General features: G+C 43.7%; 1 protein-coding gene across 1 annotated transcript; it reads left to right on the forward strand.

Moving 5' to 3' along the window:
- Positions 1-615: 615 nt before the first annotated feature.
- Positions 616-18,065, forward strand: CCNE1 (cyclin E1). The gene is made up of 11 exons (XM_075940176.2): positions 616-629; positions 758-848; positions 1,146-1,214; positions 10,837-10,979; positions 11,062-11,197; positions 13,564-13,710; positions 14,319-14,414; positions 14,803-14,937; positions 15,045-15,156; positions 15,238-15,395; positions 17,423-18,065. The coding sequence occupies exons 1-11, from the start codon at positions 616-618 to the stop codon at positions 17,534-17,536; spliced, it is 1,215 nt and encodes a 404-aa protein (XP_075796291.2). The 3' UTR covers positions 17,537-18,065.
- Positions 18,066-18,347: the final 282 nt, after the last annotated feature.

The following is an 18,347-nucleotide window of genomic DNA, read 5'->3' on the forward strand; positions in this document are numbered from 1 at the left end:
CGCCTCGCCGCCTCCCCGCGCAGACCCCGCCCCGGCCGGGTCCCCGCGGCGCCCCGCGCGGGGCCACGTGTGCGGGCCGGGCAGGGAGGCGGCCCCGCGCCCTCTCGTTTAAATGTCCCGCTCGGCCGGGGCCGCTCTCTGCGCAGGGACAGGAGCGGCCGCGCTGTGAGGCAGGAGGCGCCCAGCGGAGCCCGCCCGCGCCCTTGCTCCCCGCCCGCCCGGCCCCGCCTGCAGCGCCGGGCAGCTCCCGCGCAGGGCTCGTGCGGCCCGGCAGCCTCTCCCCGGGGTAAGGCGGCCGCGGTGGGGAGGGAATCGGGTGCCTGTGCCCGGGGCCCCCCTTCGGCCCCAGTGGGGGGGGATGGGATGGATGGACCCGATGCCCCCCAATGCACCCACATCCGCCCCCGAGGGGCTCCCCTCAGGTGCCCCCGCCCGGCGATGAGGACCCCCCCATCCTTGCCGCCCGCGCGTCCGGCGCTCTTTGTGGGGGCTGGGGCGCTGCAGCTGTTGCCGCTCTCGCCTTTGTGAGGCGGTGACCTGCCCCCACCCCCTAACCCTCTGCCTTTCCCTTCTCCTAGGGTTGGAACCAGCCTCTCCCAGTCCCATCCAGGCACCATGCGCAGGGAAAGGTGAGTTTCCTAGCTCCCTGCAGGGCGTGTGGGGGTGGAAAGTGAAGTAGGCCGAGGTCTCCATTAGGCAGATCCCAGAGGAGACTTCCTCGAGGGGTTTATGTCCCTGTATCTCTGTTTCTTGGCAGTGACTACGTGGAGGAGAAGGCTCCCCCCAAGGGTGAGGGTGCTGCCGACCTTGCCATGCGAGCCCGAAAGAGAAAAGCTGATGTGGCGACTGTAAGTACAAAATGGCTCACTTTGATCCTCTACGTGCTGCTCTGTCATTCCGTGTCCATCTGGACTCTCTGGCTGCTGAAATATTTGGACCGTGGCCTCTTGTGCCCTGGCTGGATTGTGAATGGCCATGTGGCATTCTGACTGCTGTAACTGGCTAAAGTTTTGTGCTCTGTCATGCAACCTATATCTGCCTGGGATAACAACTGGGTTTACATTGGTGTGACTCAGAGTAGAGTTTGGCCTGGAGTCTGTATTCTTGTTAGCACATGGCTCTTTTTTCTTTTTTCCCCATTGTAGTTCCTACAGGATCCTGATGAAGAAATTGTTAAAATGGAAATGAACAAGAGAAAGCAATATGAAAACCAGGTAACTGACTTGGCTAGGGATTTATAGTTACTGATCTTTGTAATTTATGGCGTTTTCTTGGAACTTGTGGCATTTCACCAGCTCTGTGCATACCTCACTTCTAGCATACTGAATGGTATTAGAGGAGGGGAGACTTTTGGCCAGGGAAACTAAGAGAAACCCCTCAATTTACAAGATGACATGGGATCCTTAATGCTGTCGTAAAACAAATAAGATCTGCTTGAATTCTTGTGGTAGTATGACCAAATATCCTGTGTTTTCATGGCCTTTATGGTCTAAGGCCTTAATTTTTCATGGATAGATGACGTCACAGAACATCATTTTCTTCATTAGAGAGCTAAAGCCTAGAACCTATCCATTTCAGTATAATTGACAGTTTGTATTTTTGCAACTGTCTCTACTTTAAACATATATATAAAAAGAGGACATCTGTATGCTTCATCTAGACCATCAATTAATTATTTGTTACTGTGACATTGATTGTTGTCTGAGTGCCAAAAATCAAAACTAGGATTTGGAAATTTACAGTGGATGTAAGTTTTAGTGGCATTACTGGGCCCACAGGTAAGTCATAGTAGTCCCTATAAAGGCACTAGATTTCAGAGAGACCACACTGAATGGCATAGGAGGGCTGGACATGGGGAGAAGAAACATTGTTCTTAGCAGGCAGTGCCAGCTTTCTCTATTTCCCTGTGACAATATTAAGATAACTTAGTTTTGATTTTGAAATAGCGATTGTTCTAAACTTCATTTGTTTGTTCCATTCTCCCATTCTTCCTTTGTTGCACAAATCTGGGTGTACGATCAGTTACTTCCCCACACTTTCATACACAATATGAGATATGTACTGAGTTTGTGAGGATGCGCTCCCTGTATATCTTCAAACGTATGTGCAGATAAAATGTGGTTGAGGCATGAAAAATAAAATATACATATAGGCTCTTCCTTGTTGAGACTTGAGCTAAATAATGCACATATCGAATGATATTTAAGTTATTGTAGTCTTGCATGGGGACTATAGTACCCTGTTTATGCATAAGTAACCCTATTACTGAATAGGGATGTAAGCGAGTAGTTGAGTATTCGACTACCCAATAAGGCTAAGCTTCTCGGATAGTTGAGTCAAGTACTCAGCTAATTGCTTTTCCCCCACCTTGCTCCCTCTATCAGAGGCAGAAAGGGCAGGGGGACAGTAGCCAGTGCTGGGGGAGAGCCAGCTTAAAAGCTGGTTCCCCAGCACTGTTTCTGCGGTGCCACCTGTCAGAGGCAGCAGCGTGGGAGGTTGGAGGTAGCCGAGCCTGCTGCAAAAAGGCGGGTAGGGGAGGCCGCTCCCCACTAGGATCCCCCACAGGTGTGCTGCTGGACCTGGTGCAAGCTGGGACCAAGCAAACGCAGCTCAGTCCTGCTAGTCTGGGACCACTGCAACTCAGCATTTTAAATGTAGTAAGAGCTGGGCAGCTCTTACTACATTTAAATTGCTGAGCTGCAGCGGTCCCAGCTCTGTCCAGGCTTTTGCTGGTCTGGGACCTACCTCTGCTGCGGCTCTGCAGTTTAAATGTAGGAGATGCTGGGCTGCCTGCATGCCCAGCACCTTCTTCTTGTAAAATGCAGAGCCACAGCAGGGGTAGCTCCTGGACTGGCGTGAGCTGGGACAGCGCACCTTTTCTTAGGAATTAACTGTGTAGTCGATACAAATTAGTCAATTACCTGCCTCTTGACATCCTTATTACTGAATAAATCTAATCCAGGAGTGGGCAATAAGCGGCTTTTAGGCCTAACATGGTTCGCCAGGGTTAGTCTCTGGCAGGCTGCCAAACTCTTTGTTTACGTAAGCATCCATAGGTAAACAGTTCACTGTTCCCAGCCAATGGGATCAGTGAGCAGCCATACCTGCGGATGCTCAGGTAAGCAAAGTGTCTGGCAGCCCATCAGGGGCTAACCCTGGTGACCTGTGAACATTCTGCGAGCCGCATATTGGCCACCCCTGATTTAACCAAAAGTGGCAACTGCAAATTTGAAGACTAATGTACTACATAACAGATGGACATCATTATTTGGCATGGTCTCTGCTTGTTGCAACTTTATATACTAGTTATCGCTCAACATATTAAGCAGGGCTCAAATGGTGAGCATTTAATGAGGGAATCTCTCCTTTCCGTCTGTCTTCCTTTTATGCAGTATATTAAAGTAATTTCTCACTTCTGACAAGGAGACCAGTCTGTCCTTCACTGCAGTTCATTTTCTTTGCCCTTCCTAAGAAGCATCCCTGAATTTGAAGCTTTTGGTTTTTAAAAAAATATTACATAGTAGCTACAAACTAAGAAATACGTAGGTTCATGTTATCAGAGATTATCCCCTCCAAAATGGCAGTAGGCAGAAAGCTGACCTGTTTAGCATAAAACATTCTTACTGTAACCTTTTCTTTTGTCGAAGTACAGTCCTGTCTTAACATAAAAATTAGATTTATTTTAATAGATGCTATGGCGATTACTCTAAGGACAAATGGTATATTGAAATACAGTTAAAGCACCAGTCCCTGAAGTGTAAATTAAAACTAAACTTTCTATAACCCACTTGGCACTGATGAAAATAAGGCCTTGTAACTCTAATTCACAAATGAAAGGTACCTGAGTATCAATCTGTACATTAAGAAGATACTATGGATACGTTGTTATAACAGATTAGTTTCATGGATTTGTCAAATGATAACATTTGGCTGCTCAGCAGCAGCTCTTCTGTCTGTGGTGTGACACAAGCTATTCTCTGATATAAATTGCCACAAGTCACTGATGAGACTGTGTGCAGTACCAACAGCAGTAGAGCAAGTTTATATGATTTCTAGTGAGCAAGCAAGATGGTGCATAACAATAGCATAGCAAACTTTAATGTGCCAGTAGCTGTAAGTCCTGTACAGTATACACCACATGGCTTTTTGTATTGTATACTAGCTGAAGCTCCATTTTACTCCATGTATAAAGTAGCACTGTCACATCCCACTTACAGCATGTTAATGCCCAATTCGTTAGCTTGTTTCTGTTGAACATAAGGCCTGAGCTTTTAATTAGGATGCAGTTATCCTTTATGTGGTTTGGAAGGGAGGGGGGCAGGTTATATGAGATTGGTGAAAACAGAATAATGCAGGCATTCTGGTTTTGAAGTAAAGTAACAGGCACTGTTAGCAGTTCTCAGTCTGTTTGTTCATACCTAACATGGCTGCTGATAAACTAGCAGAGGTGGACAAAATATGGCCTGCAGGTCCACTTTCATCTGGTCCACCATTATTCTCTGGGTCACTAAAAGTCCTGTGGACCAGCAGGGCACTAAGGCAGGCTGGCTGCCTACTGTGGCCCCAAGCTGCTCCTGGAAGTGGTCTATGTCTGCATACCCCAGGAGTGGCAGGGGAGGAAGAGGCAACTCCATGTACTGCCCTTGATCCCAGTACTGTCCTCACAGTGCGGGCAGCACGTGGAATCCGGTTGCTCCCACCTCTTCCCACAAAGGGCATGCAGAGAGATCCCTGCAGCAGTTAGTTGCTTTTGGGGCATGGCATGCACACAGCCTGCCTGAGCCTTGGTGTGCTGCCAGCTGGGAGCCACCTGTGGCAAGTACCTCCTGGCCAGAGCTTGCACTTTGCATCTATGTCCTAGGCCTGAATCCCTTCTTGCACCAAACTCCTGACATCCACTAGGACTCTCTGGTCCAGGAACATCTGTGATCCTACTGGACGACATATGTTGCTGGAACAGAGAGTTCCAGGTTAGAAAGGTATGACCTGTGTATCAATGGAGGGAGAGCAGGGTCTAGGGGAGAGTTTAGGAGCTCTGGAGTAGGGTAGGGTTTGGGGTCCAGGAAGGAGTGTGGGATTTAAGAGGCAGTTTGGATGCAGGAGGAGCTCCAGGTTGGTGCAGTGCAGTGTTGGGGTGTAGGAGAGGGTGAGGGATGTGAAGTGCTGAAGCTCTGGCCAGGAGATACTTGCCACAGGTGGCTCCCAGCTGTCAGGGCAGCGCAGCACAGCAAGGCTCAGGCAGTCTGTGTGCATGCCATGCCCCAAAAGAAGCTAGCTGCTGCATGCCCTTTGTGGGGACAGTGCTGGGATCAGGGGCAGTACATGAAGTTGCCTCTTCCTCCCCTGCCACCCTGGGGTATGCTGAATTACACCTATCTCATAGAACTGGAAGGGACCTTGAGAGGTCATGGAGTCCAGTCCCCTGCCCTCGTGGCAGGACCAAGTACCATCCCTGACAAATTCACCCCAGATCCCTAAATGGTCCCCTCAAGGGATGAACTCACAACTTTGGGATTAGCAGGCCAATGCTCAAACAACTGAGCTATCTCTCCTGCTTCCAGGAGTGGCCTGGTGCCACAGTAAGCAGACAGCCTGCCTTAGTGCAGACTCCCTCCCAGACTTCACACACCTCATCCTCTCCTACACCTCAACACTGCACCAACCTGGAGCTCCCTCTTGCATTCCAAACTCTCTCTCAAATCCCACACTCCTTCCTGGACCCCATTCCCTACCCCACTCCAGAGCTCCTAAACTCTCTCCTAGACCCTGCCCTCCCTCCATTGATACACAGGTTATACTTCTCTAACCTGGAACTCTCCATTCCAGCAACATATGTGATCCAGTAGAATCACAGATGTTCCTGGACTAGAGAGTCCTGGTGGAGGGCAGGTGTTAGGACACCAGCCAGCATTCGGGAGCCCTGCCCTGGCAGTCCAATTGAGCCAGTGGCTGGTGGCCTGGGAACCGACATCCGGATTATGGGACAGTGGCGGGGGCGGAGGGGCAGAACAGAAATTACTTCTTCATGTCTGGCGAAATCCTTGTTGGAACTGGTCAGGTCCCAAAGGTGCCAGACCAGAGGAGTCCAACCTGTGGTAGAAATGTGCATCCTATGATGACTTACCAAAATTTGTGGATTGCCCCCTATCCCCACCCTATTAAAAATTACTGTCCATTTCTATTTTTCTTGCTTTTTTGAAACTTGCTAGTAGAATGGCCTTGTGTATCTTTCCTGTACTATAATGCTTGGTGCTAGTCTAGACCAGTGTTTCTCAAAGTGATCCGCAAAACCACTTTGAGACAGCTGCTAACTGGCTGTTGTGCTGTGTTTGTTTACCGGCTCCGTGTCCAGAGAGCCTCGTGGTTCCCATTGGTGCTGGTTCATTGTTTGAAGCCAAGGGGAGATACAGGAAATGGTGGCCCGGCCCACAGCTCTTCCCGCAGCTGCAAATGGCAAACCAGAGCCAATTGGAGCCACGAGGCTCTGTGGCCGCAGGTCCGGTAAATAAACACGCTGGAGGGGCCAGTTAGCAGGTTTTTCAAAGTGGTTTTGCATTATCACTTTGAGAAGCACTGGTCTAGAATAACTGGAATTACATTACATGTCATTTTCCTTAGGCAAATTGCAGGAGAACAGCATTATTTCTAACATTTGGTTTTAGACCAAGGGTGGGCAAAAGGGCCCCTGTGGACTGGATCCTGCCCCTGGAGGCCCTGCTGCTCCCCTGCCCCCAGGCCAATCAGGGCTTGAGGGCAGGGATAGTGCGTGGAGTCTCCTCCCGCTTTGCCCTCACTCTGCAAGGAGTGCATGGCGCTTAGACGCACTGTGTGTTCCTGGCAGGGTGGGAGGAGACTTCTTGCGCTCCCCCATCCCTAGGCCAATCCGGGCCTGTGCGTGGGGAAGCACGGAAGTGTCCTTGCCCCGCTCCTTCCGGGGTGGTCTGGGGTCACTTCAAAAATTTCTGAAGTGGCCCCCGCTCAAATTATTGCCCTTCCCATAGTTAGGGCACTAGTTGCCAGCAGATGCTGGGACTTAGGGATGGACTCATTTTATATCCCTTTCTCTTCTCCCAGTCTCGCCTTCATGACTGGTAACTTCAGCATCCATGCTGACAATCCAGCCAACCTTCTTATGTCTTCTTTGCCTCAGTAATTCTGAATCAATCCCTATATATAGGAGTGGTGTAGACTTTCTTTAGAGCTGTGGGTTGCTGCTTGTTCACTTATGGATAGATTTCTTCATCTGCCTTTCCTTTTTGTCCTGTGGCAGCCAAGCTGTCTTGAATTTTCCAACTCCTTCCTATTGATATAGGTAGGATACAGATAAAATACTGGCTTGTTTGTTCTTAAACACACAGCAGTCATTTCAGTTTTTGAGGTTCCTTGCCAAAGAACTCCGTGGGCCTCACATATAAAATCACTGTTCTTCCACACTAGATTCTTTTGCTTTTCCTTTTTTGCTGAATCCTGGTCTTGGCTTACATCCCACTTCAGCTCCTGCTGCAGCATTGCAGAGTGCCTTTGGAGGAGCCCAGGAACCATAGGATTTCCTCTGCTATGCTGCCAAGATTTTCAGTGGCAACTGCCATCTTGGATTCAAGGGATGTCCCTGCAGAGGAGCTGATTTCAGCTCCAGGATTTGAGGACTAGTTTTATGTAAACCTAAACTAAACTTGGCAAAAAATGAATGTATTTTCATCTAAGCCGTTGCCATTAGTGAAATAAATGGTAAATAGACAATCCTCTCAGTTGATACGCTTCCTCTTCTGAAATTGGTGCTGTCACAAAATCTCTAGCAGTCTCCATCTCCCTTGCCAAAACCCTTGTTTAAAGAAATAATGATCCTTCACTTAAATGACTATAACCTTCCTCCTACCTAGTGTGCTAGATGAGTGAGGGTGTGTCTACACAGGATAGTTACTTGAAAATAACGGACATTATTTCAAAATAACATTGTGAGTGTGTACACAGCAATTCCATTATTTCAAAATAATAGATGGCTTATTCTGATTTCTGTAAGCCTCGTTTCACGAGGAATAACATCTATTCTGAAATAGCTATTTCAAAATAGCTGTAGTGTGGACACCTCGCTACTATTTCAAAATAGCTCCTCCCCAGGACCATTGAAACTAATTATTCCCCAGTGCCTCCTGGGGCTCTAAATCGAGGCAGCATGTCCACATTGGGGAAGCCTGCCTCGGACTAATTTTGAGGCTTCCCTGTAGTGTAAGATTGCTATTTCGAATAGCACATTTCAGAGTGTTTCTTCCGGAATAGTTTATTTCAAAATAAGTGTGCAGTGCAGACATGCCCTGAAAGAGAAGCAAGACGGCTATCTAAAAAGATCTCTCTAAAGATAATCTACCTTGATTGTTACTCTGACCACACCTAGCCCCTCACCTATTATTTCACTCTTAAATGTAATTTTGCTTTTAAACCCAAGCATGTTCTCTCATTCCAATCCTATTTGAGGTTTACTTCTTTTATTGTAAGACATCCAAGCCCTGTAAGTTACTGCACTGATGAATTGCATTACTTTGTGTTCTTCCCATTTGCCTTTATTTTGTCTATATCTTGTCTGTTTAGATTGTGAACTCTTTGGGGCAGGGACATCCCTGAGGAGCCAAGCATGTATGCCATTATGCAGAAAGAATATAATTCTCCTTCCTTACAACTTGTATTCAACACAATCTAATTAATTGTTCTCAAAGGACTGTTGACCAGGCCTGCAATGTAATTGAAGGACAAGTTGTGACTAAAATGTAATTTTGATCCTTCAAGTTAACTTAAGAACTGATGCAACACTTCAAATTTGAAATTCTTAGGGAATCTGCTGTCATATTACTCTGAATGATGCATCTTCTTCTCCTCTCCACTTGAATAGTAACACAAGGGGCATTATGGTCTTAGATACAACTGTATACATCAAGAGTACTCCACATGTGGTCCGTGGGCTACATGCAGCCCACAGCTGGTTTGTTTGCAGCCTGCAGCGCAGTTTGGGGTTCAACACGTGGCTCACGGGTGGAAGCCAAAACAAAAAAGTTGTTAACATAATGGTTTTCTGTTGATAAGTGTTTTAGTAGTTACATTCCTGGACTATCATTGCTCATTAAAAGTGCTGTTATATGGGTGGAAATCGGGTAAATATTGCATTTATTAATATCAGCAGAACTGACTTAAGTGGGGCCTATGTGTTGTGTAATCTTGCCTTAATCTTTGTATTTCTGCCCGTCAGTGTGAAAAGCTATTTGCATGTCTATGCAATCACACTTAAGTTGCGGCCCTCGGCATGTGCCATGAGTATCATAGAGGCCCCCGGGGGCCTCTAAAGTTGAGTACCCCTGGTATGAATGGCTATGACAGATTTGCATGCACAATTCTGAGATTGCTTTTTAAAGAATAAAACTGCCTAGATTGTGTTTCAGGCGGTGGCTCAAGTCGTACAAAGCAAATTTTCACTATGAGTATGAAATGTGGTTCAGTATTCTTGAATCTAATGCTTGGAAAGTTTTGTCAGTTGTGACAAAGCCAGACTAAAACTCTAGGTTTGGAAACTGATTCATAAATTTATTTTTAACCTGTAAAATAAGTGTTTTCTATTCAGAGCAGTTTGGGGTCTTGCTGAAGTTTTGACCCTGCCACTGGTACAAATGACATCCCTTTTCAGTAAGATGATTGCCTCCAGTGCTAGGCTCAAATGCCAAGTTTTAATTAAAATAAAAATAAATGTGCTTACGCATGGTGATAGGATTTGTTTCTTACTTATGAACTTCCAAAACACTGGGCTAAGCAACATGGGCTCTGTCTTTAGGAACTGGAGTGGTAACTTTACACCGATATCTTTTTTTAAATCTGTTTGCCAAGATAAGCCTTCTTTAAAGGAAAGTAGCAGTAGTTCTGTGTCCTGTTCCAAATACACAAACAAGTTCCAAATACACCAACAAGAAGTTAGAGTGGGGAAAATGCTAGGTATTTAACATTTTTCAAATTTGTTAGTATCTGTTCTATATATGAACAGTCTAGCTATTATGAGTTTGTTCATTCTTTTTTGAGACTGAACATCTTATGGCAAACAAAATATATGCAGTCATTTTTCATATATCTGAAGTGATAGCTAAGTGTTTGCTTTCTGCTTAACTATCTTCACAAGAGGAGCAGTCAATAATCTGACTCTTAAAAGACAAAACAAAATCAGCATTCCTCTGCTGTGGTTATTATCAAGGACGTTTTGTGCAAAAGCTGGATCTTTGTCTAAGAATCCCATTTGCTTATTCTTCACCTGAGTTCTTATCCTTGATAGTTGTTTTAACATAAATGCAAAATGCCTCATGTGGCACGTGACCAGAATTCATCCCCAAGTTTGATCTGCTGTTGTTGGATCAGGAGTGCCAGGCCCAGGCCGGGGAAGCTGACTGGGATTCTGACACTGAAGGATCAGAGAGATTAGCACTTTTTTGGGGGCGGGGCGCGGGAGAGGAGTGAGGGGGAATAAGCAGATGTGATTCCCAGATAAAAATCCTGCTTTCATTCAAAATCTCCTTCCACCCAGAACATAGCAACAGAACTCTCTCTATATAGAATGCTTTTCTCTCTGGGACATCTGTCACCCTTCAGTCCAAAACCATGAATAGTAAATGACTTGTTTAAGAACAGCAATTGAAAGTCTGTCTTAATGTGAAAATATACCTTTAAACTTGTTTTCAATTTTAGCTACCTAATAGGAGTGACCACCTCTCTGATGTTATGCGTCTTGTCTGTAGTCTTTGTGCATTAATAGCCCTAGAAACTATAAAACCAGTTATAGTGCAACATTTTTTTTCTTTCCTTTAATAGCCATCTTGGAATAAGGATGTCCAGAAAAGTCCCCATATGCTGATTCCCACACCAGATAAAGATGAGCCAGTTAATATTGGCTTCTCTCATTTTGTACACCTAAGACTTAGTCCATCTAGAGCTTCACCGCTACCAATTCTGGGGTAATTGTATTTCATTCCCCTTTTCTTTGTCTGTCCCATTCATCACTTAACAGTTGATACTTAACATATTTTTTTTTCTTAGCTGGGCGAATAGAGAGGATGTATGGAAAAACATGCTAAACAAAGAACAGACATATGTGAGGGATAAAGAATATATGAAAAAGCACCCTCTCTTGCAACCTAAAATGCGAACAATTCTTCTAGACTGGCTAATGGAGGTGAGTTTTGCTGCTCTTGCTAATGCTTAATTAAGCATTCTGTAGGTAAGTATAGAGATGTCCTGAATAACATGGATTTTTCTAAATACCTAATATGATCTGCATTTTCATGAACTTTATTTAATGCATAAAGCACGAGAATACTAGTGGAACTTATTCTACTTAGTGTGACATCTAAGAAATTTTACCGGAGTGTTGGCACCAAATAAATAGAACTTAATGGTTTTAGTTTCAAGTGTGCAAGCTGATAAACTATTCTTATATTAGATTTTAAATTCACTGAATATAAGTTTGGTAATGCCTACTTCTGCCTGGAACTTAACTTAGTGTTTCATGTATTGCAGCATTTTGTAGTTTAGACTAAAGCAGAACAAACAAAATTCTGGTGGAGGGGAAGAAATGGTATGTATAGAGAAGTTGGGAACTCCATAGCTCCTAATGTTTCATAATTTTGATAACTGATTTCAGAAAGGTAGCCATATTCATCTGTTTTAGGGATATAAAGGACTAGTTGACTATCCGATAAACATTTGCTTATCGGATAATTGACAAGATAGTCGACTAGTCACCCCCCTTCCCTCCCCCCGCTGCTTCTATCTGATAGAGGCAGCAAGGATGGGGGAGAAGAGGGGGGAACTTAAAAGCAGCAGCGCTGCACGGCGCCCTGGGTCAGCTGCTCTGTGTGGCGCTGCTGTTTTGAATGCTGTGGGGAGCCTAGCATCAGGCTCCTTGCGGCATTTCAAAGTGGCAGCACCACGTGGAGTCCAGGATCAGCTGGGGGGGCTCCGTGCGGTGTTGCCGCTTTGAAATGCTGCGTGGAGCCCAGGATCAGCTAACCATGGGCTCCATGCAGCATGCCATCTTTGAAATGTACAAGAGTCCACAGCGGGGGGCTCTTGTGCATTTCAAAGAAGAAGTGCAGCATGGAGCCTGGGGCCAGTGCAAATCACCCACTGACCCCAGGCTTCATGCGGTGGGGCTCTTGTGCATTTCAAAGTGGAAGCACCCATTTGGAGCCCAGAGTCAGCAGGATTTCCTGCTGGCCTGAGCTACATGTGGTGGTCCAACTTTGAAATGCGCAATAGCCCCTTCTGGGGTTCTTGCACATTTCAAAGGTAGAACGTGAAAGTACTTCTCTACTAGTCGAGTAGTCAGTGGAAATTCCATCAACTACTTGAGTAGCAAATTAATTGCTACTTAAGATCCCTAGTCTGTTTAATAAAAAACAGGATTCCTTGTTATAATTCTAATTAGTTTCTGCATACACTACATGATATATAACTGTTTCTAATATTTTGTTAGTCTATAAAGTGCTACCAGACCATTTGTTGTTTGTTTCTAGTTGTTTGTTTCTAATATGATTATCTTAAAATTGAAAATATGCTATTTTTAAATATTCTTGTACCACAGTACCATCTTGTTGGCCACCTATTGGCTTAGAAATCTGACAAGTTCTGTCTCAATTACAACCAGTTTGAGATTTCCCCCCCTCCCCTGTTTTGAAGTGTGGGGAGGCTACATGTTTGAGAAAATGAAGGCCTGATACTCTGGTCTTGTGACATGCATGCTTTCCTAAATTATTTTGTTGTTGTTGTTTTTGGAAAATCAAAGGCAGCCACTTAAAAATTCCTTTTATGAAAAGAACCCCAATATGAAACCATTGAACTCCCAGGCTTGGTCTATACTATTCAGTTAAGGCAACATAAGCCATGTTATGTCGCCCTAATTATGTCAGTGTACACGCTACAGCGTTGTCCCACCAATGTAAGTGCCATATTATACCAACATAGTTCCACTTCCATGAGAGTGCTTATGTTGGTGTAGTGCCTATTTCAGTGTAGTCAGGGCAACCCAGTGTCTGACAAGAAAGCTGAGCAGCTCTCCTTTCGCATTTGGGCTGCTGGCCAGAGGCTCCCTGCTTATGGAGCTGAGAAACCTGGATAGCTGTGTGGGGAGAAGCTGAACTCACTGCACTCCCATGCTGCCCCTCTTTGATTTGTGAAAGTGTTCCTGGTGAGTTCACCTTTCGGAAGGAGGGCAGTGTGAACATCAGCCACCACAGTAATTACTGAGATTGAAGGATCACAGATGTTCCCTAGAAGATCATCAGTGCAGTGGTGGAAAGTTGACCTACCATTGGTCCACTTAAGGTTGTAGTGTGAACGTGCCCCCACTTTTCTTATCCTATATTTGATTTCTTCTCTCTTTATACTAAAAGCTTCTGTATGAAATATATCCCTAGATTTGCCATATTAAATGTTATACACTTCTTGAAACAAAACCCCCATTTTAGATGCTTGAGTTGGCTGGATTCAAGGACTTGAACGTACTCTATACTTATATCAGTAACTGCTTATTTCTTGCAGGTTTGTGAGGTCTACAAGCTTCACAGAGAGACCTTTTACTTGGCACAAGATTTCTTTGATCGGTTTATGGCAACACAACAAAACATTGTAAAAACACTATTGCAGCTCATTGGCATTTCATCTTTATTCATAGCTGCAAAGCTTGAGGTTTGTGGGAAGAAAGAAAATTCAACTCTTGCTACAATTCTTTTTTTGGCCCATATTATTATAATTTTAGTTTTACACTACAGTTTGGACCTCCCTGGTCCGGCACTCTTAGGATCTGAATGGTTCTGAATGAGGGAATTTGCCAGATCGGGGTACATCACCTGTCATCGGCCTCCCAGGACACTGCTCCTCCTTCTGGCTGGCTCTTAAAAAGCCTACTGGTTCCAGCCTACTGCTGTCAGTCTGCTGGGGCTCTCCCAAATGGAACTCCCTAGCTGCTATAGTCCTGCTTCTGTCCCACCTGGCTGGGGCTTCCCAAGCAGCCTTGCTGCTGCTGTGCCCAGCTGGAGCTCCCTGGAGATGGGGCTGCCCAGCTGCCCTGCTGCTGCCATGCCCAGTAGGGACTCCTGAGGGATGGGGCTCCCTGCTGCTGGACTGCCGATTGGCTTGCATTCACTGGCATCGGGGCTTTCTTGATCACAAATGTTGCTGGACCAGAGAGTCCCAGATTTAGGAGGTTCAGCCTGTATTTGAAATATTCAGGGGGATTTTACATGTGAAATAACTACATTCTACTTAAATTATACTTTTGATCTTTTATCTTTCAGGAAATCTATCCACCAAAGTTGCACCAGTTTGCTTATGTTACAGATGGAGCTTGTGCAGAAGATGAAATCCTTAGCATGGAAGTGATTATTATGAAGGTAGTTACAACACTATATCACTTTACATTACTGTAAGGACCAAAATGTGGTGTGATCAGACTACAGTAAAGAGCTACAATTAGTGTTGTAATATTCTGATAGAGAATTATTTTCCTTTAGTTAAAGCTAGTGACCTGTAAGATGTAGTAATTGCATACTTTTAAAATGTTACACATAAGGTGGTTTGATTAGGTTTTTTTACATTTGATTAGGTTTTTTTACATTTTCAATTTCACCGAAACAGAACACTGTTTTCTTTACACTGCTACCGTAAATGAGAATACAGTTTCCCATCAGCAGTAAGTAGTGATGTAAAGCGTACGCTGCATATTCTAATATTCACATCTTTGTTAACATTTTCATCAACTTTATATATATTTCTTTCTAGGAGCTTAATTGGAACTTAAATCCACTGACTGTTGTATCATGGCTGAATATTTACATGCAAGTTGCATATCTAAATGAGCTTTATGAAGTGCTGCTTCCACAATATCCCCAGCAAATCTTTGTACAGATAGCAGAGGTAAGGTTGATTTAATCCCCAAGCACTATAAATACATCTCATGCTAAGACTTGTTACATGTGACAATCTCATATTACAAATTAGTAGCCTGTCTTCTCCCTGTGTAGCTTCTGGATCTCTGTGTGCTCGATATTGGCTGCTTGGAATATACATATGGAGTACTTGCCGCATCTGCTTTGTACCACTTCTCGTCATCTGAAGTGATGCAGAAAGTTTCGGGTAATTAACACTTTCTAGTTGCAAATGTTTGCTTGACAAGTAGGTTAACCTAAGACTCACATAAGTATCTTTACCTTCCAGGTTACGAATGGCATGATGTAGAAGAGTGTGTAAAATGGATGGTTCCATTTGCTATTGCTATAAGGGAAGCAGGAAGCTCCAAACTCAAACACTTCAGAGGCATAGCTCCTGAAGATTTGCACAATATACAGACACACATAAACAGCTTGGATTTGCTGGTATGTATTTTTTTATCTTTATGTAATCTCTATAGGCAAAACTATATTGTAGAGTATAGGAATTACAAGGCTTTTTTTTTTAAATTTGTGACCCAATAAGAGTAAAGTCATAAACTAAATGACTTTAAGAAGTGATTTAAGAAGTACAGGTTGAACCTCTCTGGTTTGACAATATCTGCAGTCCAATATCTGTGGCTCGGATATTCACTTATTGTGGGTGTAGCCAAGTTTCCCACAGTCCCATAAAGTTTGTTTGCAGCCACTAGCCCTGGCTCTCAATGTTCAGTACTGTTATTTAGCGCTAAGTTATCTCTAAATGTCTTCTAAGAGCCTAGTAAGCAGTAGAAGTATTGGTAATGCTGCTAGATAATGCAGACCTCCCATAGTTCAGTAGTCAAATGTGGCATCAGTCAGGTCCTAAGGGTGTCGAACTAGAGAAGTTAAACCTGTGTACGTTGTGTCAGAAACAGATTACCATCTTACAGACTCGCTTTCCCCTAGCTTGGGATGGTTCAGATACTTGATATTGGGCTTATTTTTTTTTCATAAAAATTATAGAACATGCAGCTTTCTCGTGATGTTTGGAAAGCTATACTGTTCTAACTTTTAGGAAAGAAAAAAGTCCTCAACTTGTATGGCAGCTTTTTGAATTATTTTAAAGCTTTTTTTCCTCTGCCTGTAACTACATACTCTGGTGGTTTGTTTTTGTTTTTTGTTTTTGTTTTTTCCAGACCATATAAATCTTTCGCCTTTTACTGTAGACCCCGTAGAATCAATATCTTCTGAGTCCAAGATTTGCTAGCAATTGACTAGTTGAATGAGTCAAATAATAATATTTTAAGGGTCAGAATGTATTTGCTTGATACAATTACAGTTCCCTGTATCATAAACTGGAGCTAGTGAATAAAAATTTAATTCTTTTTAATCAAAATCATTTTAATGTAATGGATTTTATAAAAAATGACTAAAACTTAGTAGCAACTGGAATTCTGCATTTGTATACACTTTAAGGTCTACAGATAATACTGATACTATGAATAAAATTCAAAATGATGCTGACTTTGATCTATCATGATTTATAGTATTTGACGAGGGATATAATACATGCATCTTATTACAGTAAAGTTGTTGGTAGGTTTGTATAGGAACTAGGGATGTTAGTGTAACTGACTAACCATTTAACTGATAAGCTGATGCTTATCAGTTAATGGTGTGGATTAAATTCAGCCAGCTCCTGGGGAGGGGGCTTCAGGGCTGTCCACTTCACTCTCAAGGAGGTAGCTTCTCTGTGGCAGTGAAGCCACATTTCTGAGAGCAGAGCCAGCAGCTCCTGTTGGCCCAGCTCCTGCGGTAGGAGGCTTCCCTCCCTCAGAGCTGGACCAGCAGGGATTGGCAACCTGGCTCTTGGGAAAGTGGCTTCTCTGGCTGGGAAATCTCCCTGGAAGTAGAGCCAGCGTCCCCTGTGGCAGGAACCCACCTGCCTGGGAGCCAAGCTGGTAGAGACTGGTGGCCCCATTCCCGTGGAGGCTTCTCTGCAGACTCTGCAATATAAAGCTATTTAAACTTTATACTGTAGGGTCTGCAGCATGTAACCACTGAGATTGTCAGCGGTTACACGGTTACCTATTTAACTGACTTTTAGCATCCTCATGGGAACCTGCCAAACTTCACTCTGGGCTCATGTTGGTGTTACTTTTAAGACAAAGCTGAAATTGGAAAATTATCTAAATTGAAGAATTAGCACTGCTGCATTACTCTTACTTACTCTATCAGCCGGTTGTTCAGTCTTTCTTGGCTTTGAAGCAACTTCAGTGGTATAGTGTAAGAATTCTAAAATGTGATAATAGACTGGTGAAAACATGAGTGGGGTTTCAATGGGGTAAATGATAGCTTTGGAAACATAATGAGGCATTACTTGAATGATATTTAAATGCTCAAGTCTTTTGCATCGTGTATTAATATGAATGGCAGAAATGTCAAATTTAGTTTCATAACACACTAACTTAAATATTATTTTACTTGTTTAGGACAAAGCTCAAGCAAAACATACCATGTTGGCTGAGCAAAATAGGACTTCTCCTTTACCCAGTGGTGTCCTGACACCACCTCAGAGTAGTAAGAAACAGTCCACTGGGCTGTAGCTACTATGACTGCAAACTGTCTACATCAGAAAGAATTCAGCTGAAGTGCCTGTTTTTGCTGGTTCTGAATCCTGCTCCATTATGGAAATGCTGCCAGTGAAGTTTATAAGCTTTTATGGATTCTAAAAAAGAAACTTGCAATCTTTTGTGACAGAAGAATCTTCTATATGTATTTTTATTAACTATTGATATTTTAAATAAATGGATCAAGCACACCAGCCACTTAAAAGAACGCTGAAGAGTGCTCCAAATGCTGCTAAGGAAGGTAATACTTGATGTGACCAACTATTCAGAAAAAAGGCTTGAAGTTAAAAACTGCAACTGTGTCTTTGGATAACCCTGGGTCATTTCACCTTGTGGGGGCAAATGGGCTTGAGAATGCTGTGGAAGTCTTCATTTTAGAGCCTCTTTTCAAGTTGTTTGCTACAACTTGTTGAGTTTTTAAAAACCCTTTACATGAATGCTGCTATGTCTCTGTATATCAATTTTTAAATAAAAATGCTGTCCAAGACAGCTGGTTTTATGTGTATTTGATGTATTTTCTTTGTGGTAAATGTAGCTGTTTCAGAGCAGAAAACATGGGGCTGTGGGGATTGTTAAAGTAAGGATATCTTCTGCTACCACCAACTGCTTCCCTGAGAACTAAGAGTACGTCTACACTGCATGCTTATTTCAAAATAAGCTATTCTGGGATAATTATTCCAAAATATCTTATTTCGAAATAGCATATCTACATTGCAGGGAAGCCTCAAAATTAGTCCGGGGCAGGCTTTCCTTAATGTAGACATGCTATCTTAATTTAGAGCCCCAG

Source organism: Pelodiscus sinensis, chromosome 12, assembly GCF_052426305.1.
Source record: "Pelodiscus sinensis isolate ZL-2025 chromosome 12, ASM5242630v1, whole genome shotgun sequence".
Classification (NCBI taxonomy): Eukaryota; Metazoa; Chordata; order Testudines; family Trionychidae; genus Pelodiscus; species Pelodiscus sinensis.

What these genes read in the sequence shown, in the direction of transcription:
- CCNE1 (XM_075940176.2), top strand. An exon ending in TTCTAGACTGGCTAATGGAG is followed by an intron (nt 11,198 to 13,563) that starts GTGAGTTTTGCT and finishes TATTTCTTGCAG; the next exon opens with GTTTGTGAGGTCTACAAGCT. An exon ending in TGGAAGTGATTATTATGAAG is followed by an intron (nt 14,415 to 14,802) that starts GTAGTTACAACA and finishes ATTTCTTTCTAG; the next exon opens with GAGCTTAATTGGAACTTAAA.